The 22,314-nt window shown below is 43.9% G+C and overlaps 1 protein-coding gene across 2 annotated transcripts in view; it reads left to right on the top strand.

The window, feature by feature from the left end:
• Positions 1-21,910, top strand: part of CWF19L2 (CWF19 like cell cycle control factor 2) — a 370,293-nt gene extending 348,383 nt beyond the window's left edge. For both annotated transcript variants that reach the window (XM_063951573.1, XM_063951572.1), the window contains 2 exons: positions 19,725-19,826; positions 21,646-21,910. In XM_063951573.1, coding sequence (XP_063807643.1) covers positions 19,725-19,826; positions 21,646-21,786 — 243 coding nt within the window. In that variant the 3' untranslated portion in view covers positions 21,787-21,910. The remainder of the gene's footprint in view (positions 1-19,724; positions 19,827-21,645) is intronic.
• The last annotated feature ends 404 nt before the right edge of the window (positions 21,911-22,314 follow it).

Below are 22,314 nucleotides of genomic sequence, written 5' to 3'. Positions count from 1 at the left end.
AGTAATGAATTTAAGCTACGGCTTCAAGTCCGTTTGTTTTCCTGTACTAAGAAAAGATGATTGCTAGCCAATTGTTTGAGATTACCTATCATTTCCATTGGTATGAATTTTGTCTAGCAAGGATTAATTCTCTCCACTATTTCTTTTAGATGAGAATATATCAAATCTGATCCACTTTAAGTGATAGATTAATGTGTTTCCCGGTAATGTAATCCATCATCTACACAGATCACCGTATGACCAGCCTGCTGTGCCTTGACATTCATTTGCCATTGTAGACGTCCAGTCTCACTATAGCCACTCTTGTACATTATACGTCCTTTCTAAGGAGGTCGAGCTGTCTGCAGACTGTAGCCTTTCCTATAATGACAAATCTCCCAGAGTCTTGATCAGCCCATGGGCTCTCTGTGACATTTTCAATGTCTGATTTAATGTCAGTCTCACAGAGATGCCTTTTTCTTTTAATCTATTTCTTGTTGCTCATGTAATGTTTTTTAGTTTCAGTTTTTTCATTTATCACTGTTCCTTTCCATTATTTGTCAGAAAATTGTTAATGTGTTTGTAATGATCTTTACTTGTTTTATAATACTTTTAAATAGTACATCTTCATTTTCACCACTAATTTTTACATTTGCGTTTTGCTAACTAAACAGACATGACAGGGTAGTTAGATAGGGAAGCAGTTAGCTTCCTGACGAACGGGTTCCTGGCGGTCGATATACCGACGCAAAGCGGGATGTCGGCATCAAACGTTCTGACAGTGGGACGCGCTGCTGTCCTGCCGCAGGGGGTGGGTAGGGTGTGTGTGTTAAGGTTTAGGCAGCAGAAGGGGGGTTAGGCATAGGGTTCACGCACGGGAACGTTAGGGTTAGGAACCGTTGAAGGTTAGGGTTAGGCACGTAGAAGGGGAGGTTAAGGTTAGGCACTTAGCGGGGTGGGTTAGGCACATAGAAGGGGAGGTTAGAGTCAGGCACTTAGCAAAGAGGGTTAGGCAACAGTGGGGGGGGGGGGGGAGTTAGGGTTAGGCACCCACAAGGTAGGGTTAGGAAAGGAAAAAGATGAGGGTTAGAGGGCTAAATGTGGGGCTGTCCGTCCATTGGTTTATCATACTGAACCCATTAGATATCAGTGTTTGATGTTTTATAGATACAGGTTGAGTCTCCCTTATCCAAAATGCTTGGGACCAGAGGTATTTTGGATATGGGATTTTTCCGTATTTTGGAATAACTGCATACCATAATGAGATATCATGGCGATGGGACCTAAATCTAAGCACAGAATGCATTTATGTTACATATACACCTTATACACAGCCTGAAGGTCATTTCAACCAATATTTTTTATAACTTTGTGCATTAAACAAAGTGTGTCTACATTCACACAATTCATTTATGTTTCATATACACCTTATACACACAGCCTGAAGGTCATTTAATACAATATGTTTAATAATTCTGTGTATTAAACAAAGTTTGTGTACATTGAGCCATCAAAAAACAAAGGTTTCACTACCTCACTCTCACTCAAAAAAGTCAGTATTTCGGAATATTCCGTATTTCGGAATATTTGGATATGGGATACTCAACCTGTACTGGTGTTGGGTTATAACAGGGTCACTTTAACTAGTTTTACCAATGTAGGACAGGGGTGCTCAACCTGCTCTAGTCCCAGGGCCGCATTGGGAGATTGCATCCATTGAAGGGTCCACTGTAAAACTTTACTCGCTTAAACATATGAAATACACAGTCGAGTCACATTATTATGACCACCTCCTACATTTGATGTCGGCAGCGCGTAGCCCATGAAGTACGTCACGTGTCGTGCGCTGGCTTGGTGGGTATATAAGGTGTGCGATAGGCTGGCTGCACACATACCACTCGTTGCTGTCATGGGTAAAAGGGGTGATTTATCCGAGTTACACAAAGGGATGATTATCGGCTTTCGGGCAAGGGTGGCAGTATTTCTGAAACAGTGCAGTTTGTGAAATGATCGCGTGCTGCTGTGGTGAAGGTGTATCGTGACTGGACAAATGGCACCATTGTGAATAACCGATGTGGAAACTGCGGAGCACCACGTGCTATTGATATGAGAGGTGAACGTCTGCTACCAAGGTGTGTGAGGGTCGACTGACACACTACAGTGGAGCAGCTCACCATGAAGATTAACCTGGGGGCTACCAGACGTGTGTCTAAAACAACCGTTCAGCCCGTCTAGCTGCTGTCCGTGCTGCACACGGCGATTACTCTGGCTGTTAGCTGGTGATCATAATAATGTGACTTGACCATGTACATACAAAAGGCCTTGCAAAGCAGGAAGCACCACCACAGGGTGGATGGGGGTGAAGGGGTAGTGGCCATCCCGTGTAGCAACAGCTTCACTTTTCCCCCAGTAGCAACACATTTCCTCACCTCTGCAGCAACACCATCAAAAACCAGAACAACTCATCCTACTGCACTGCCACTTTACTCTCTCCATTTGGTTCCCACTACTGTTGGTTCAGTAGTGTTTCCATCCAACAATTTCAATCCTGAGGTTCCTAGAGATTCATTGCACACTCTGTGATATTAGATTTAGGAAGTTTATTTTTTGTTGTTTTTGCTGCAGACATAAGTGATTTGCATGCAAACATTTTCTTCAAAGTTCCGGTCAGGCTCTAACTATGGGAATGAAAATAAAGTAAACAAAATTTTCTAAAATGCATCACAAACCAATTGTTGTTCGTAGGCAATTAAATACTCTCTATAATACCTTTACTTTTGCTATAACTAAAACCTATTGTTAATTTCATTGTCGGAACATGTTGGCATATTCCATTATGCAATGCATCATTATATTAGTAATGATAAAGTGTGGAGATCCATTTTAAAAAAAATTACTTACCTGGGCTAGAAGCTATGGCTCATTAGTCTGTCTGTTGTAGTAGAACTTGAGCCATGAGCCGTCAGGTTGCAAAATAATGATTACATTATCAACAATGAGCGCATTGGGGCCACTTCTCTATAAAGACAGGTGCTTGACAGCTAATGTGATTGGTCACCAGGCTGCCTGTCACAGGCGTGTCTCTCTCAAGTCACCCCTCTCCCCAGTGCCGGGTGCAGAAATAAAGTGGTTAAGAAAGATCTTTATGAGAAAACAAACATAGCCAGTGTGGTGGCCCTGTCTGGGGCTCCCACTCTGGGCCGCATATTGTATAATGTGGGCATGGCCAGTGTCCATAGTAACATAGAATTTGACGGCAGATAAGAACCACTTGGCCCATCTAGTCTGCCCCTTTTTTATCCTTTAGGTAATCTCAACCCTTTTTGAACCTTAATTCTTTGTAAGGATATTCATATGCCTATCCCAAGCATGTTTAAATTGCTCTACAGTCTTAGCCTCTACTACTTTCTGTGAAGTAATTTTTCCTTAAATTTCCCCTGAACCTGCCTCCCTCCAGTTTCAGTGTTTGTCCTCGAGTTCTAATACTTCTCTTCCTTTGAAGAATGTTTCCCTCCTGAACTTTGTTAAAACCCTTGGTATATTTGAAAGTTTCTATAATGTCGTCGTCTTCCCCCTCCCCCCTTTCCCTTCCCTTTTCTCCTCCAAACTATACATGTTAAGATCTTACGACAATGTACTGCATTTTGTAAACTGCCAGCTAGATTAATTATTCTCAAAAAGGAGTAATGGGTAACTCTTTGGGCACTTAATACTTTAAATTCACAAATTGTATACGTGAGATAACTAACCAATTGCAGAAAGCTAGTAGAACAGAATATAACAGAAAAAATGTGGAATAAACGGTCCCCTTAATTAGGATTTTACCTAATATTACCTAAAAATATGGGCATGAAGTTAAGGTATTAAAACATAAAATGTTTTATTCCAATAATTGAAAATATATAACAAATTAGCCTCAAAACAAGGGAATTGACCTATCCAATTTTAATACTGAGTTTGTACCAGAGTGGTTAGCACTGGGACCCCTTGACTACTGGATCCCTGGGACCTCTGGAAATCTTCATGGGGATGTATAAATGAGTCTCAATCCAATGGTCCTTCCTGATATGCTTTTCCAGGGGAGTCACATACCCAACGCGTTTCGACCTTCCTGGTAGTCTTTAACCACTTAACTGACAATTTATTTCGCCAAAAACCGCTCCGAAATTGTCGTATTTTTAAATGACTGAATTAGGTGAAGTACATGAATTTAATCCTTTCCCAAATGATTTTAGTTTAAAAAAAAAAAAAAGAGAGAGAAAATTTTTTCCCTCTTTTTTTAAATATTTTTTTCAAAACATCGATCGGGAACATCGGCAACATCGCTACCATCGCGGCTTTCATTTTGAAAGCTGGGACAGCCTCCAGGTATACAGGGGGGGTCTGGGGGTGGCTTGGCATGGTTACTTTACACTCCCCAGCGGCTGCCATTGTCTGCAGCTGTTGGAGGGGGGGATCCTGCCGTGCTGACCGATCAGCAGGGATCAGCAGCATGGCAGTCAGTAGGGGAGAGTGCAGGGAGGCAGAGGGACCTTCTGGTCCCTCTGACAGCAGCAGCGGAGGGAAGTTTCCCTTCCCTGCCGCGTCTAACACAGTTTATCTGACTGATCGCATCCTGTGCGACCAGGTCAGATAGAGCACTTGCAGGCATGGTCGCATCTGATGCGACCATGCCAGGCAAGTGGTTAACAAAGCATGCCTTGAAACGCGTTGGTTATTTTTGAACAATTATCCCTTAGGTCCGCACTGGTGACAGGACTGGGGTACCTTTATAGGCTGTTTTATATACACTTGCTGCGCCAGGAGAGTCCAAAATTTGTTAGAGAAAAGTCAATTAAACAATTCAATAAATTTATTATTTTATATTTATTATAGTGTCAAGATACACATCTAAGAAGTAAAACATGCAATAGAAAAATAATGGAAGTTATTTTTATATCGCATGTTTTACTTAGTAGATGTGTATCTAGACGGTATGCCGTTAATATACCGCCTGTCGAGATCCTGGCGTTCAGGATCCCGACACCGGAATTCCGACAGGCGGCTAAAGCGAAGCTTGCCACCGGGCCCAATGCCGCAAGAAGACTTGCTGCCGGGATACTACTGACAGCCGGCATCTCAACAGCCGGTATATCATATGTATTCCATCTAGACAGAATATTAAATAATGTATTAAATTATTTAATTGAGCCTATTTGAACAGCGCCACCTATTTGGTTTTTCGCATTTTTGTGTGAGAATTGCCATTTCTCTCTCAGGTGAACAGCCTTTTTCAATCACAGGGTATACTCCATTAGAGTAACTGCTCCCATTGGCGCTGGATTAGGTTTTGTGTTTATAGATTCATTCTCCTGTCTGTGGATATAGGGATGAAAGATGTAAAAAAGCATTTCTTGTGTGTCCACTAGGGGGCACAGGAGGTGCTTTTATGCTGGGTATTGGTGGTGTGGGAGTGAGCAGGCACCCAAGAGTTAAACGAATGCTCCCAGTATGCCTCAGTCCCCCTCTGCCCCTCCGGCCCGGACCCGCCATTCGTCTAACTCTTTGGTGCCTGCTCACTCCCAAATCACCTATACCCAGCGTATAAGCATCTCCTGTGCCCCCTATTGGACTACAAGAAAAGGATTTATCAAGGTAAGACAATAAATCTGACTTTTTATGGTGACAAGTAACTATGGGCATAGTATTGCTATACAGGAAAACAAAAATTGCCCAAACTGTGTTTAATTATGAGTACTGTATAAAACTATCTCCTACCCTTTTTCCATGTTGTCTGCAGCATTCCTATATTTCCCTAGTAACAGATCCCAGCATTTGAGCTCAAACAACTCTTTACTCCTTTTGGACTATTGTCTAAGCCGGTTCCGTTAACTTGGTTGATATATGCATGGAGTATATGGCAGAACAGATAAACTACAGGCCCTGGATGGAATAAGGCATGATGGGAAATGTTCTTTGATCGGGTGAAGGCCTCAGACATCAAAGCAGTTTGGAACACACTCCTCCCCATCTGAGATTTAGGAAGAGTAACACGTAGCACCAGACCTGCAACACACACACTTTTTTCCGGGGCCAAAGCCGGGAGTTAAAACAGCATATTAATAGAGTCTTGGGGCAGGATGTAATGAGCTGCGAGTCCTGCGGCTTTGCGTGATGCCAGCTGAACTGTGACCTTTATTTAAAGGGGCAATCATGTATAAGGCATGGTTTAGCCTTGTACATGATTGTTCCTTTAAAAAACGTCCAAGTTCAGCCAGCATCCCGCACAGCGTTCGGACTCGGAGTTAATTACATCCCGCTTTGTAAGTAGAAAGTTCTCATTTAGTTATATAAACCGATGTGCTTGTGATTATCTTTTTGATATCTGTATACCCCTTAGTTGACTTTAGGTATTGTTCAGACCAGAAGGTACCAGTTTTTCCAATACAAATTGAAAGCAAAGCGACAAATATATGGGGAAAATAGGGTAGGACAACAGGCATTGTTTTGAGGCAACCTTCATACCGCAATACTTATACCTGTTAAGCCATATACTGTAGATCTCTATCATGCATGTTTTATCATCTTATGTTCTATTAGGAATGCAACACCCTTTCACCTTGAGCTCTTAGAGTAAAAATGATGAATGATAAGTTTACCAGGGCTGACGATAGACTTTCCCGCACTGGGGTTAAGAGATAGCTTGACGTGCCGTCACATGCACACACCTTCGTAGACATCCCCACATGCCATCAGACTTCCCAGCATGCACTGCATACCTCCCTGCACCTTCCCACCTGTCCTTTATATGTCCCTACAAAAATTATCCTCAGATCCCATACATCACTACTGTGTCCAGTCTGACTCTTCATGTTCATGCCGCTACTCCATCACATTTGCTGTGGCGAAAACTACTGAACTAGGAACAGAAATGGCCACTTAACCCACAGACTTCCTATGTGCATAAAAGATCTCACCACATGCCCCTTTCCTCTACCCACATGCCTTTTACATTTATTATAAACTTTCTTATATAGCGCAACATATTCCGTTTCACTTTACAATTGGAACAATGTACTAGAATAAAACCGGGTAATAACAGACAGACCTAGAGGTAGGAAGGCCCTGCTTGTAAGCTTACAATCTGTAGGGAAATAGGCATTGATACACAAGGATAGGTGCTATCTATTGCCTAATAGTCCTGCCAGATTGCAAAGGTGTTTAATTAGCTGTAAGATGTGGTCACACAGCAATGTTGGCCAGGGGTCAAGAGGAAGGGAAAATGAATAAAGACAAAATATGTAAGGTTATGTGTGGACTGTATAGAGGTGGTATAATTGGGTAGGATAGCTTATGAAGGTTATATGGGCTGTCCCGGACTCTGACAAGCTTGCCTTAAGAGGTGAGTTTTCAGGGAACGTTTGACATTGAAGACTAGAGGAGAGTCTTATTGTTCATGGAAGGGCATTCCACAGAGTGTGTTCATTCCAAAAAGTCCATTAATCTTGAGTGGAAGCGAGTAATGCGTGTGGATGAGAAACGCACATGCTCATCAGTCCCCCCAGGTGCCTCTAGTCCCCGCAAGTGCCTATCAGACCCCTTACACACATGATATCATTTTCCACTCACCATCTGTTACTCTCCACATGTATTTTGTAGAGCATGTCACTGCATTTATTACTAGTTAATTGGACCTAGCTTATGTCAATCCTGTCCCTACTCTGCCCTGTCCCCTCACCAGTCCTCCACTCATGACATGACAGCCATACTACATTATTATATAATAATAAATAAATCAGTCCTTGCACCAAACTTGTTCCAGATGTTTGGTTTTCCACAAACAGCCACTGTGTTGATTCTTTAGACTCTCCTCTAAAATTTCTTCATTCAATTTTTCTCACTGATATTAGGGTATGAAAAAAAGGCAGGAATAAATAACTCCAAATTCCTTATTATATAAGAAAGTCAGGGAAGGCTTTAATCGTCAAGCTCTATCCTTTTCCCAAAGAATAGAGGGGGTCATTCCGACCCGTTTGCACGCAGCGGTTTTTCGCTGCGGTGCGAACGGGTGCGGAATGCGCGGCGGGCGCAGTGCGCGACATTACCCGGCGACAGGGGTCGCCGAGTTACGTTGCGGCTACCGATGGAAGCGGCGACCGCTAAGAAGATTGACAGGAAGGAGGCGTGGATGGGCGGATCCGGACCGTTGGAGAGCGTTTTCGGAGAGTGGTGAGTAAAACGCAGGCGTGTCCAGGATAACAGAGGGCGAAGGTGTGACGTCAAAGCCGGGCCCATCATCGCTGGATCAATCGCACAGGGTAAGTATGTCCAGGGCTGCTCTACTTCTGCTTGACATTTTTTTTAGCTTAGCAGGGCTGCACAAGCGATCGCAGCCCTACTAGGCTAAAATACACTCCCCCATAGGCGTGGACTATTGATCGCAGCAGCAGCTAAAAGTTACTGGCGATCAACTTGGAATGACCCCCAGAGTGCAAAAGGTCCTCTACGATATCGGGCACCACCGTGATAAGCCAAATTAGTGCTCACTTTATTCTTACTTTAAGTGAAATATAAGAGATGCTCATAAAGGTATCTTTAAGTCTCAAGAGATCAGAAACATATGAGTTCATATCAGATGCTCACACAGCTTACGTGTTAGTCCTGTTATTCAAGGCTCATAAAGGTTTCTTTCATTCCGATGTACATAAAAAAACAGTATAAAAATTCCTCATGGTGCAGTATATTTAAAACAACATTTAATAAAGCAATGCATATACAAATGCATTGTATCCAAATATAAAAGACAAAAAATAGAAAGTGAATTCTCCCAATCTCCGTACCAGATAAATGTGAAGCACAGACACGTCAACATAACAATTTTATGGAACCCGGGTATTTGTTCTTTATACCGTTCTCGTACTTCACAGATCGGCGTGGTAAGGAAGCTCCCCAGATAGTCACTCATCCGACATGTTTCGATACCTAGGGGTGTCTTTTTCAATGTGGAGTGCAAATGAAACAATGTGGGGTTTATATACCTCATAGCCGGAAATGACCTCACCAGAAGTGAAGTTCCGGTATTTTGTAAGCTAAAACATAATCAGTGTACATGAATAATATCAAATATACAATGTTATGATTTGTCCAGCACCTAAAACCGCGCGTGGCCTGCTGCTCACACGTGTCCGTGTGTAGCAACAAGTGAGGATAGACCGGCGCGCGGCTTTGTCCGTGCCAATATGACCAATAAAGTTATTGTGGTCACATGATCGTGTTTGTCCTTATTGCGTTTCTAAGCAGTATTTTAAATAAAGTTATTGTAATCATGTGATCATATTTGTCAATGTATTGCATAGAAAACATCTACCGGTCGCCATGAAAACATGCCCGAATAATGGAATCAATTCATTATAATGCTGCAAGCCTAAAAAGGGTTCACAAAGGACACCCAATTCCATAATAATTTTATTTCCTCTAATGAAAAGGTATCCGCAAATAACCGGATTCCATTTACAAAATAGATTATCATAACCTCATATAAACACATGAAAGCACTAATACAACATATACACACACATAAAATATATACAATAAATACCATATGGAAAAATTAACCTCCTTCCATACAATATTAGACAATATTAGACAGGTGATACCAAAAGGAGATTAAACTTTTAAAGGAACCATTTCACTTCAAATTCATGGTTTAAACCATATGGTCTCAAGGTATTTAAATAAATACAACGCATTTCCCTTTGAGCTAGCCTTACATCCCTATTATTTGTTCTCCAGTTTACTTTATCTAAAGAGATTCCACAGAATCTATTGATTCCTTTAGTGTAACTATTATGTTTCTCCTTGAAGTGGGTGGAAAAAGGGTGACCCTCAAAACCTTTCCCAATATTCTGCACATGCTCAGCCCATCTCACTTTTAGTTTTCTTTTTGTTTTCCTTATATACAGTATATACCATGTTGCATTTGCATTCTACTGCATATACTACGTAGGCAGTGTTGCATGTAATAAAGTCTGTGATTTTATATTTATTTTCCCTAGCTTCAAATTTTTTAATTTTGCTTGAGGAACCCCCAAAGACCTTACATATTTTGCAATCACAACATCTATAAAAACCTTTATTCCTAGGTAATAACCTTGTTCTATCCATAGGTAATGCACTGGTCACCAGTGTGTTTTTGATTGTTGGGGCCTTTTTTTAAATAAATTTAGGTCTTGTAGGAAAAATTTTCTCTAATGTTTCGTCCTCAAGTTAAATTTTCCAATTGTTCTTAATGACATTTTCTACCCTTCTGTATTGTTTATTAAAAGTCGTACAGAAAGCCATATTGAAATTATTCGTCTGTGGCTTATTTTCTTTTAGTAAAGTTGATCTATCCATTTGTTCTAGGTCTATAATAGTTTTGGTCAGTACTTCTCCCTTGTATCCTTTTTGTGTAAAATTTCCTGCCATTGTAGATGCCTGACTTTTGAATGTTGTCAAACTAGAACAGTTTCGACGTAAACGTAAAAACTGTCCTTTCGGGACACCATCCAACCATTGTGGCAGGTAATTGCTAGTTCTTGGTATGTAAGTATTTGTATCCGTCGGTTAGTTGAAATTACGCTTCATAACTGTGTTACTCTCTATTTCGATGTACAAATCAATGTTGCCTAATGTTGAGCAGTGTCCAAGGGCGTAGCTACCATAGGTTCAGGCAGTGTAGCTGCTATGGGGCCCAGAGCTGAGAGGGGCCCACCTTCCCTGTCAAAGTTACATGTGTTATATAAATTTTTCCCCATTGGGTGGTACGTAGGGGTCCTTTCAAATTTTTTCCTTGGGACCTTCAATATATCTAGGTATGCCCCTGGGCCTGCATGTAATGCGCTGCACCTGGCACAATGCAGTGTAGTGCTCCTCTGGGAACGGAGCCTTGGCCGGATTACCTGGAGCCTGTCCACGGGCCCCTTGCGAACCGCAGGGGCCTAGGTTGTCAGGTTGTCTTGCGGGAAATCCGTCCCTGACGCCTGTTTGTTAGACTGGGCAGTTTCTGTTTCCGCCTGCTTATTTCTACACACTGGGCACTAGATTGTGAGGCCGCGGGTTACACCTGGCACCAGTTTCGACCTCCGCCTAGTTGTTTCATCACACTGGGCACTAGATTGTGAGGCCGCTGGTTACTCCTGGCACCTGTTTCGGCCTCTGCCTAGTTGTTTCTGCACACTGGGCACTAGATTGTGAGGCTGCGGGTTACCCCTTGCACCAGTTTCGGCACACTGGGCACTAGATTGTGAGGCCGCAAAGTACGCCTGGCACAAGTTTGAGCCTCTGCTTGATTGTTTTGGCACACTGGGCACTAGAGTGTGAGGCCCCAGTTCACTGCTGGCACCAGCTTAGACACACTGGGCACTAGAGTGTGAGGCCCCGGGTCGCCTTTGGCACCTGTTTCGGCACACTGGGCACTAGAGTTTGAGGCCCCAGGTCACCCCTGGCACCAGTTTCGGCACACTGGCCACTAGAGTGTGCCTCTGGCACCAGTTTGGGGACTAGAGTGTGAGGCCCCTGGTCACCCCTGGCACCAGTTTCAATACATTTGGCACTAGAGTGTGAGGCCCTGGGTCGCCCCTGGCACCAGTTTCGGCATACTGGGCTCTAGAGTGTGAGGCCCCAGGTCACCCCTGGCACCAGTTTCGGCACACTGGCCACTAGAGTGTGAAGCCCCGAGTCACCCCCCGGGACCAGTTTCGGCACACTGGGCACTAGAGTGTGAGGCCATGGGTCGCCCCTGGCACCAGTTATGCTTTATAGGCCGTGAGAAGTATAAAATGACAATGAATACAGGGAACTCAGGGTAAAGATCTTAATGGGGGTTTTCCTGTGAATTTTGCAGATGCTTCTTCTGTTTGTTGCTAAATATTTGGAATATAAGGGTTACATCACTAATACAGTTGTATGTCATTTAATAAATGTATATACTCAAAATTGATCTGGAGTAAATATTAAAGTATTATGAGTTGGTGTTAGTGTGTGATCAGCCACAGATAAGTACAGTACACGGGTGGTGATCATGCAGAAATGGTAACTTCAGCCCTATTACTATGTGCAGAGCATATCTTACCTGCCATCGCTCTCCACATAGTCTAGAACTGAGCGCACAGAAGTATGGGCAACATCGGCACTTGCAACTGAGGTGTAATGGGCTGTAAGGGGGCATTCCCACTGGGGCAAAGCTAAGTGCTGCTGCAAGTCTGCACTGATGATGATTACAGGTATTAAACCAAGGGTAAGATGTACTAAGCCATGGAGAGAGAGAAAGTGGAGAGAGATAAAGTACCAGCCAATCAGCTCCTTTCTTTTTTTCAAACACAACCTATAACATAGCAGTTATGAGCTGATTGGCTGCTACTTTATCTCTCCCCAAGGCTTAGTACATCTTACTCTAAGTGTAGGAATTAAGTTAATAACTATCGGTGTACCTGTACGAGTGATGCCATTGCACAGGGTGCATGGCCCTTTGGATGGCACCATCGATACCATGGCACCTGCATGTGGGTTGCAGGGTGCCTTCTAGCACTGCTGCTAAGCTGCCTGGAGCATCCAAGAACGCTCTGGGCAGGCACCTTGCAGCCTGTGGAGCTGCCCGACGCATTCTCAGGATGCTCTGCCTAGAGCCCGAGGCCACTCTCCCTAGGTGGCATGTCATGACATCACAGGTTTAGATGGTGTCGTCGGTATAAAAAGACATAGAGCCCTGTTCTGGCCCTGGTAGGGGGATGGTATCGGAATCCTGGCACTTGGGATGCCAGTGGTCAGAATACCAACACCTGGTAACAGGGGCGTCGGAATGAAGGGGGCAGCAAAGTTGACAGAGGTGCAGGCGCCGGGGAGGGGGAGCGCTTGCCGGCGGATCACCGCGGAGACTCCAGTCCTACTTCTGAAAGTCTGTTGCCACAGCTTGCTGCCCCATGTCCTGTGTCCTGGCCGGCTCTTCACACAGATGCATTACTGGGAGGAGGCGTGCCCATGCTGAGCCTGCTCCTCCTCCCAGTAATGCATCTGTGTAAAGAGGCGGCCTGGACACAGGACATGGGGCAGCACGCAGCCGCGGCAGAGTTTCACCCACCCAACCATATAATGCCTGGTAACTAAGTATTCTAAGCATCCCCCTCTTTCCCCCTAACCCTCTCTCCCCGCAGCCTAACCCTAACTCTCCCGGCTTAGTACCTAACCCTAAACCTCCCTCTCAGCAGCCTAACCTCCTTCCCTTAATGCCTATCCCTAACCCTTCCTTTTTCATGCCTAACTCTAACCCCCCTCTGCTTCCTAACCCTCTCTCTAGTTCCTAAACCTAATCTCCCTCCCTGCAGCCTAACCTTGCCCCTCCCTGTCATTGTTACGATTGGGATGCTGGCATTCAGGATTCCATCACTATCATTGTTATCGATATCGGTATCCCGGTGTCAGTTTTTGACCAGTGTCAGGTGCGCCGCAAGATTCTTTCCTGTAATTGATGCGTCTTCTGCAAAATCAAATCTAGTTTTTGCTGATCAGTCACATAGCTACAGCACCTGTGCCCAGGGCGGGATTAATAATGGGGCGGATGGAGCCGCAGCTCCAGGCCTCCCCATCAAACACTGCCACCTTACATGATACAGTACAATATGCAAAAAATAACAATAGGTAGGTACCATCCAATGCGCACACTGCCAAAGCTGCCGGTAAAGAGGACACACATAAGGAGAACCTCAGTCCTTAACTAAACAACTAATGCAACCAAAATTTGTAATGTCCTTTCTATTGGCACTTATTATTGAAAACAGTCAATATATAATAGAATGATACATCCCTTATTGGACGCCTCCTCTTCTCCGACCTTAGTGCAATTGTACGTTTGTCAGAGCATATGGAGCCTGTTACTCTCTCCTTCTTCACAATCTCCCACAAGACGTTATAGTCAGATGCATAAAATAGGTGAGAGACAAAAACGACCTTATTCAGCTTCAATTACAGTTTAGCTAAATTAGTACAGGGCAAGGCCGCCCAGCATGCAAATGGCCACCAGCGATGCGTTCACAATTCAATTGCAATCACACTGCTGAATTAGCGAAGGCAGGCGCAGAGCATCCATGTCTCCTGTTGCAGCGGCCACGTGTAGCGTCACGTAGCCACCCCAAAAATGGCCCACATCCGCTTATGTTTATGCTGCACCACCCCCGCAATGCCGCTTCGCCACCCACGACCGCTCTGTGAATAGGGTCTTTAGTGTAGTACGTTTTAAACTAAACATGTTGTTGTTGTTTTTTTTTGTTTTTTCAAATAAGTATAAAGGTATAAAAAAACACACATAAAAGGTAAGCATTCCACAAGATGGTGTGAATAAAGGTGCAATTACCGACTCTGCATGAAAACCAATGTAAATTAGCTCTCTGTATAGATGTTTAAAGAAATACCTGCGGGTGTCCCGGATCACAACTACGGCCTAGCTCACAGTCGGGCAATGGCACCAGAATCCTTTACCATGTAACGGATAGTCCATACAAATTCCAACGCGTTTCTGGGATCTTTTTCAAGGCCAGGAATAGTGGGCGAGATGCATCTTCGCTTGGAGAGTGATAAAATGGAGAGCGGAAACATACCAGCCAGTCAGCTCATAACTATCATTTTTCAAACACAGCCTGTAACATGACAGTTAGGAGCTGATTGGCTGGTACTTTTTCTCTCTACATTTTATCAGTAGCGGATTTCCCGTGAGGCACGCGCTTAGGGGCATCACTTGTTTGGGGGCAGCACCTGGATTATTATTATTATTATTACATTTTATTTGTAAGGCGCCACAAGTGTTTCGCAGCGCCGTACAAAGGACAGTACAGGGAAACAAAACTTAGCATTACAGTAAATAAATAACAAAAATAGAGTACAGGTAACAAGGAGCATCACAATTCTCAAAACATAATACAGCTAAGATGTAAGTAGCGAGGGAGTAACCATCATACTACTTGGGGCTGGTGGCCATAGATGAAGATGAGCCTTGACCAGCAGAAAAAGCAGGTAAAGATGGTCGCTGAGTAGGAGAGAGCTGCGAGTGAAATGTGTCGAGAAGAGGGCTTTGACAACAAGAGGAAAGAGGGCCCTGCTCTGAAGAGCTAACAATCTCGTGGGAAGGGGCGACAGACAGATGACATGAGGTGCAAGCAAGCGGGAGGTAGCCTGATGGCAGTATGTAAGCAAAGCCATGATGTTTAAGGCATGAGGCAGGGGGATGGAGGAGCAGCCTCAGGACTAGGTTATGCATCGGAAGGGTATGCTTTGATGAATAGGTGGGTTTTTAGTGCCCGTTTGAAGCTTTGCAAAGTCGGGGAGAGTCTAATGGAGCAGGGAAGAGAATTTCACTGAAGGGGTGCAGCACAGCCATAGTCTTGAACTCGAGCATGGGAAGCAGTGCCATAAGGAGGTGAATGGGGTAGAAGAGGCGAATGCTTGTGTTGGTCCTGTCAGACCAAAAACTACCACTAACTGCAAAATATTTCTACTGTACTGAGTGTAAATGGACAGGACATGCACGAGAATGTCATAGTGGCTATTTTTTATTACTCTATTAAATTGGCTATCATCAATCAATAAAAATAATAAAATTAGGCAGGTGGGGGGGCGGCCATTACTGTTGGGCCTAGGGGCGCCCTCACCCCTAAATCCGCCCCTGCAATTTTATCACTGTCCAAGCGACGATACATCTAGCCCAGTGTGCTATCCTCATCTTCTTAACAGAATTAAATACCAAATCTAACCAATCATCTGTAGTATCGGTAATTTCAGTGCAGCACATCCCCGCACCAATCTAGGGCAAACGCAGGATTTCTAGAGGGGGGGTTCCAAATGCAATCTGCAGTCTCCCACTCTGCAAAACATTGGAGCAAGTGCGGGAGTCTGAGGGAGCAGTAGAAGGAATACAGTATTAATAAGTAACACTATAGATGGTCTATAGAATAGACTATATCAAACATATTTAATCTAAATAAAATAAGTGGTCAGTAAAAGGTTAAACATACCATCAAAAATACACAAACATAATAGAACCACTAGAGTCAGAACTGCGCTTTCTAAGCACACATTATCCCACCTCATGCCTCTTCTTCGACTCCCAAGTGGCCCATTTATACCCCATGGTACTAAATGGAACACCAGCATCCTCTAGGACGTAAGAGAAATACTAATGCTCATTACTTCCTTTCAAAACAATAGTAATGATTGCCCCGTTCAAAATATGAATCATTTCTTCTGGTCACATTTTATGGTATCAGCAAGGGCGTAACTAGGTGCAGGCAGTGCAGCTGCTATGGGGCCCAGAGCTGAGAGGGGCCCATCTTCCCTGTCATAGTTACATGTGTTATATACATTATTCGCCATTGGGTGGTACGTAGGGGTCCTTTCAAACTTTTTCCTTGGGGCCTGCAATATATCTAGGTATGCCCCTGGACCGGGTGGTCTTCAGTTTGCCGGCTGTTGGGATCCCGGCGCACAGTATACCAGCGCCGGAATCCCAACACCCGGCATACCAACACCTTTTCTCCCTCTTGGGGGTCCACGACCCCCCTGGAGGGAGAATAGACAGCGTGCCCGCAGCGTGGCGAGCGCAGCATGCCCACAAGGGGCTCATTTGCAATCGCCCAGCTGTCGGTATGCCGGCAGTCAGGATTCCAGCGCTGGTATGCTGGCTGCCGGGAGCCCGACCGACGGCATACCCTACTACACCCCCCTGGACCTGCTCAATGTAGTGTGGTATATAATGAACTGGAGATCTTTTTAATGTTATATAATATGAACCGGGGCACTGTAATGAGGCACAATATGAACGGGCAGCACTATATATCATAATGTGAATTGGGGGTACTGTGCGGCATAATGTGTACTGGCAGCTCTGAAATGTGACATAGGGTGAACTTAAGCACTACTACGATTCATAAAAGAAACTAGGGCACTACTATGGGGCATAACATTAAATAAGGCTCTACTATGGTCCAGAGAATGAGCTAGGGCACTATTATAGGGCATAAAATTAACAACTGCTGCAGAGAAGTGTCTGTCTAGAAGCATTGGGATGGGGGCCCCTTCAAAATCATGCTATGGGGCCCACAAATTTCTGGCAGTGTCTATACTTTTCATTTTCCCCCTCCCCAGTGCGGCCACATGTTTTAGATGGTAAGCCCCCCAGGGCAACCAATGGGCCAGCACCCCTGTCTTACACTTCCGATACCTGGGACAGGTGTCCTGCCAGCCTCGTCACAGTTTTGCAGCTGACTTTAATATGCACACAGAGACTGCTATAAAGTACTGACATTTACTTTAAAAAAAAAAAAACAGTGTGCACGCTATTACTTGGAATTTCAGAACCTAACAAGAATATTTAGAGCCAACTAATTATTTAATGACTAACTGTCTAAACATCAAGATGTATTTAGATGTGCCAGGTTATTGAGTAACTATCCAACATATGGATAAATGTCAGGTATTGATTACCGGTCAAGTGTCTTCTGCTTAGAGAGAAATGTTTTTGACATTTTGTAACTCAGCATTTCCACAGTCAGCGATTAATGAACAGAATATGTAAAGATCACAAACATTTGAAAGGCACAGGAAAACAGACAAAGTGCTAAAGGCATGCCAGCTCCTGCTGTCACAAAGTATGAAAATGTACACACTTCAGTTACAAAAGTCATGCGGTAGCAGTATGTAAAGGTAATAGTAGGTGGCTCCACCATACTGTGCCATCTTGGAAATGCCCAGACCTGCATCAGTTGTAATTTGAAATTTTCGTGAGTCAGTTTGATCGCTGGCTAGGCTGCTCCATGGCGAGTGAGTTATCAGAGTTCGAACAGGACATAATGGTGGGTTTGTTGTGCGGACATTCAACATTCCACAATCTACGGTGTCGTGTATACTGGGAATACCTCATAGAAAGCATTACCACCCACTAGATCTTTGCAGTGTTCTTTAGGCTCCGTGTGATATGGGAGCTGAAGACCCACCAGAGTGCCCCTGTTAACACTACGACGCCACACACAGAACCTAACCTGGGCTTGTAATGTTGCTGGAGGACTGGTAACATGTGGCGCGGTCAAGTGAGTCACGGTTACAATTGTTTCGGGCTTATGGTAAGGTTCAGGTGTGATGCAGATCCCATGAAGCCATGGACCCTAGTTGTCAGCAAGGCACCATGCATGTTGGTGGTGGTTCCATAATGTTGTGAGGTGTGTTCGCGTGGCATGGGTTGGGTAGGCTGGTCTTCCTGAACATGTCATTGAGCAGTACTTGTTACATTGCATTGGACTGGTAACATGTGGCGCGGTCCAGTGAGTCATGTGATACACACGCCCAAAAAGGGGGGAGTGGCCGGCCAAGGAGGGGGACATGGCCCCATTGGTGTCACTCTTGTGGCTTTCTTCAAGCTTTCCCCTGCTTGTGAAATAGATGTCGTGCACGGTGGCGATAGGAAACAGCAACTTTTCCCACCTGCGGGACACTGCATCCTGCAGGTGGGGACGGCACCAGGCAAGCCGTTTTAACAGGACACTGCGATTAGGGCAGGACGCATTTTGCCACTTTAAAATCAAGCAGGGTGTGTTGCCCTGCTACAACAGCCTAGCCTGAGCACTATCTCCATTCTGGAGCGCCCAGGTAGGAGGGGTGCACAGTGCCTGAGGGAGCCGTTGTTGATATCCACTGAGCAGCAAGTAAAAGGGTCATGGCGTGGCTGCAGCGGACCACTAGCACGCATGCAGCTTTTTACATAGCCACCGGAGCCGGAAGTAATCTGGTGAAATTCCTTTTTATTATCTACTTTATCGCTATACCTTTTCTAAATGTAGAATTACTGTATTTAACAGATACCATAGAACTATTGTATCTTATAATGATCAAAAATATGTATATCTAATGGATGTCTTCAGCACTGAAGACTCTTTCTCAGGTCTCTTCTTTGAGATAGATAGATAGATAGATAGATAGATAGATAGATCATAAAAGGAACAGATTCAATGTGGCTTATTAATGAAGAAGAAAAGGAGACAACACTAAAACTGAGATATATATTTTTAACTTAAGCAAATTGAAAGTCCATTTTATTTTCTGACATTCTGTAGCTCTTCAGTGATCAGGGTACGTATTCCAGTTTCACTATTTTGGTATGAAGGTTATAAAGCTATGTTGTACTGGGATTGGGATGTCTTATGAATTTTCTGTGTGTATTTTTCAGAAATCCAACTAATTTGCCTTTTGAGTTTCTTCTATGAATACAATGGTGGTATGCTGTATACAGGCCAGTCTAGTGTCCATATATAAAAGTCTGAATACTTTCAGGAAGCAATGGAGAAAATTAGCGGATGAGAAAAAAATAGGACCTATATACAGTAACTTTACGAGTAACACCCAGCAGAGCCTAGGGTACTTACAGTATCTAGCTAGGGTACTGTACTTACAGTATGTGACATGTCATTTTCTATTTTGTACTACACTATCAGTTCAGAGCTGCATGACCACTGCCATGAATATTTTTTCATAATGCTTGGAAAAGTTGATATTCCGGGCATTTAATGTCATCATACTATTGTATTGTTTTTTGAAAAATTCAGATCGTGTCCTTTTTTTCCCCTCAAGCTCAACAGCAGTGGGTGATCAGTTCATAACATTGCACTATAAATACATTCAGCCTTAATTTCATGTACATTGTGATGTTATTTTTACAATTTTTTCTTTTTGGTTTTTGTCGTTTCTTCAAGGTTCCAAAAGGGTTGCCTTATTTTTCAGTGGATTTTGGGCTCCAGGGAGGTTTTGCTCACGTTATTGAAGATCAGAACAAGTTCCCACATTACTTTGGCAAGGTATTTGAATTTTTACATTACCAATGAATCTAGCGTGTCAGATGTTGATGTATTAAATTGGGCTGTATCAGTTGTGAGAGTTCCAGCACCTGTTTTTTCTCCTCTGCTGAGATAACAGTGGTCGTGAGCTCTGCAACCAGGAGCAGAGTGAGAGGAGCACATTACCAAGTATTTTTTCATTGCTTTCCTTTTAACAGTGTTCATTGCATACTTTCCTACATAGGAGATAACCAAGTGGCAAGTACAGGGTGGGGTGGAGATGCTAATTGCATCATGATGGCCCTGACGATTTCATTAGGAAAATGAACAGGATGCAAGAGGGTGCCCTGCTTTCTGGGATGCCTCTCCGGGAGAGTAGTCATGCATGACTTGCTTCATTATGAACTCCGATTGCTATTATTGAGATCACTGATCTGCGTGATGAATGTATCCTTTGTACAGGCGGAACTAGCAGGTGGGGGGCCCAGGGGAAAGGGGCACGAGCATGACATGAAGATGTTGCTACAATGCAATGTTGTTACGTCTTGTTCCCCAGCAACGGTCAGAGAAGGAGGGGAACCGGTGTATCACATAATAGCGGTAGCTGATGGGCGGCAGGTACTGTGACACTGTCCTCTGTACACGTCAGGTAGATGAACTAGTAGTGACCCACAGAGTACCGCCAAAGGTGGGTTCCTGAGTCACCAGGTACCCCAGTGCAGTCATGCCGCTTGCAATTGTCACACCAACTGTCCCCACCACCAAATTTAGTTTTTATTCCACTAGCTTGGGCATCAAGTATAACCTCCACACCCATGCCTCCCAACATTTGGGAGGGGGAGTAGGGAGCATGCACCTATTACTCTCCATGCTGAGCATGTGCTCAGTGCTTCCCAAGCTACTGGACTGACCCCAGCCTCTCTCTGCAATATTTGGTGTTCAAGGGTTTCCTCTCAACCTCTCCCCATTGTGGGGGGATCCGGTCTGAAGATCGACGGTGCCTAGGTCGACAATGTTTAGGTCGACCACTATCGGTCGACAGGGTTACTAGGTCGACAGGTCAAAAGGTCGACATGAGGTTTTAAAAAAAAAAAAAAATTCTTTTTTTTGAACTTTTTCATACTTAACAATTCATGCGGACTACGATTGGGAATAGTAACCTTGCCCGAAGCATGGCGAGCGGACACAATGCACTAATTGGGCTTCCCAGTCACTGTACGGAGAAAACAACACCATGAAAAACTCATGTTGACCTGTTGACCCAGAACATGTCGACCTAGTGACTGTCGACCTATAGTGTTCGACCTAAACATTGTCGACCTAGACACTGTCGATGTAATGATCCACACCCCTTGTGGGACAATGCACCTCGCAGGTGGGAAGGCAGGACAGTGCACAAAAAAAGGTGGACTGCCAAATCTAGGATGAGCGGGAGGTTTGCCCACACCTTTTAGAATGTAAGCTCATATTGATAAGGGTTATCTTTACCATCTGTTTCATGCTATTATATGTCATTTCTTTACATACAATGTGAGTCTTTCAAATTACAGGGCTGCGCAATTTATCTGTGCTTTATAAATAAAGGCTTGACAATTGGGCTCTTTGCTCGATACCTGCCTTAAATAATAATATGGTATTTTAAACCAACTTTTTTTTTAAGTGGGCTTTAAATCTTGGACATGTTTATGTCAGATTTTGACCATTATTGAGAATGTTCTACAATGAAATTCTGCATTTATTGTTTTGTTCTTGTACTTGGGAAACTTTCCTAATTTAATACTAAGTCCCAGCAGTACAAGAACAGACGACAGCTGCTGAACGCTTTATGCTTCTGTCACAGGAAATCATTGGGGGCATGCTGGATCTAGAGCCCAGAGTCTGGAGGAAAGCTGTCCGGGAGAATTTTGACGACCAAAGGAAGAAAGTTTTACAGTTCGCCCAGTGGTGGAAGCCATTCGATGTCACAAAAAACAAAGATTAATTGCCCTCATTTTCAGTACTGTACTGTATTGTTCCTCTGTGTATATTTTAGTATTTAATTCCCTGCTGGACATTACTACTTTTTTTTATTACGTTTTATTTTTCCTTCTTAAAATATTTTCTAAATAAACATTTTGGAATGTGGTTTTAATTGAAAAGATTTGTGTATTGCGTGCTGATACATTCCAGACAGGATGGCCTCTCACAGGTACGGGCTGCATTGTTGCTCTCAGCTTTGTAATTTCAGAGGCCAAATTATTGTACGTGTCTCCAAATGTTACAGTGACCTACTGAGTGGGGGCTCTATCAACATAGGAGTCATGTATAGGAAAGTGCTGGGAAATATGTTAATGTCTAAGGAGACAGGTAGATGCGTTGGGTACGATGCGCTGGCTTTCGGGATGCCCGCAGTCAGAAGGCCGACCGTGGCATCCCAATACTTAGAATCCCGACAGGGACTAGGTAAGTATACTTACCTTCCCCCAATGTTCCCCTAACCCGCCTTTCCCACAGCCTAAACATAACCTTA

The sequence above is a fragment of the Pseudophryne corroboree genome, chromosome 2, assembly GCF_028390025.1.
Source record: "Pseudophryne corroboree isolate aPseCor3 chromosome 2, aPseCor3.hap2, whole genome shotgun sequence".
Taxonomy (NCBI): domain Eukaryota; kingdom Metazoa; phylum Chordata; class Amphibia; order Anura; family Myobatrachidae; genus Pseudophryne; species Pseudophryne corroboree.
Note: the sequence above shows the minus strand (reverse complement) of the source record. Positions and strands in the feature narration are given on the sequence as shown.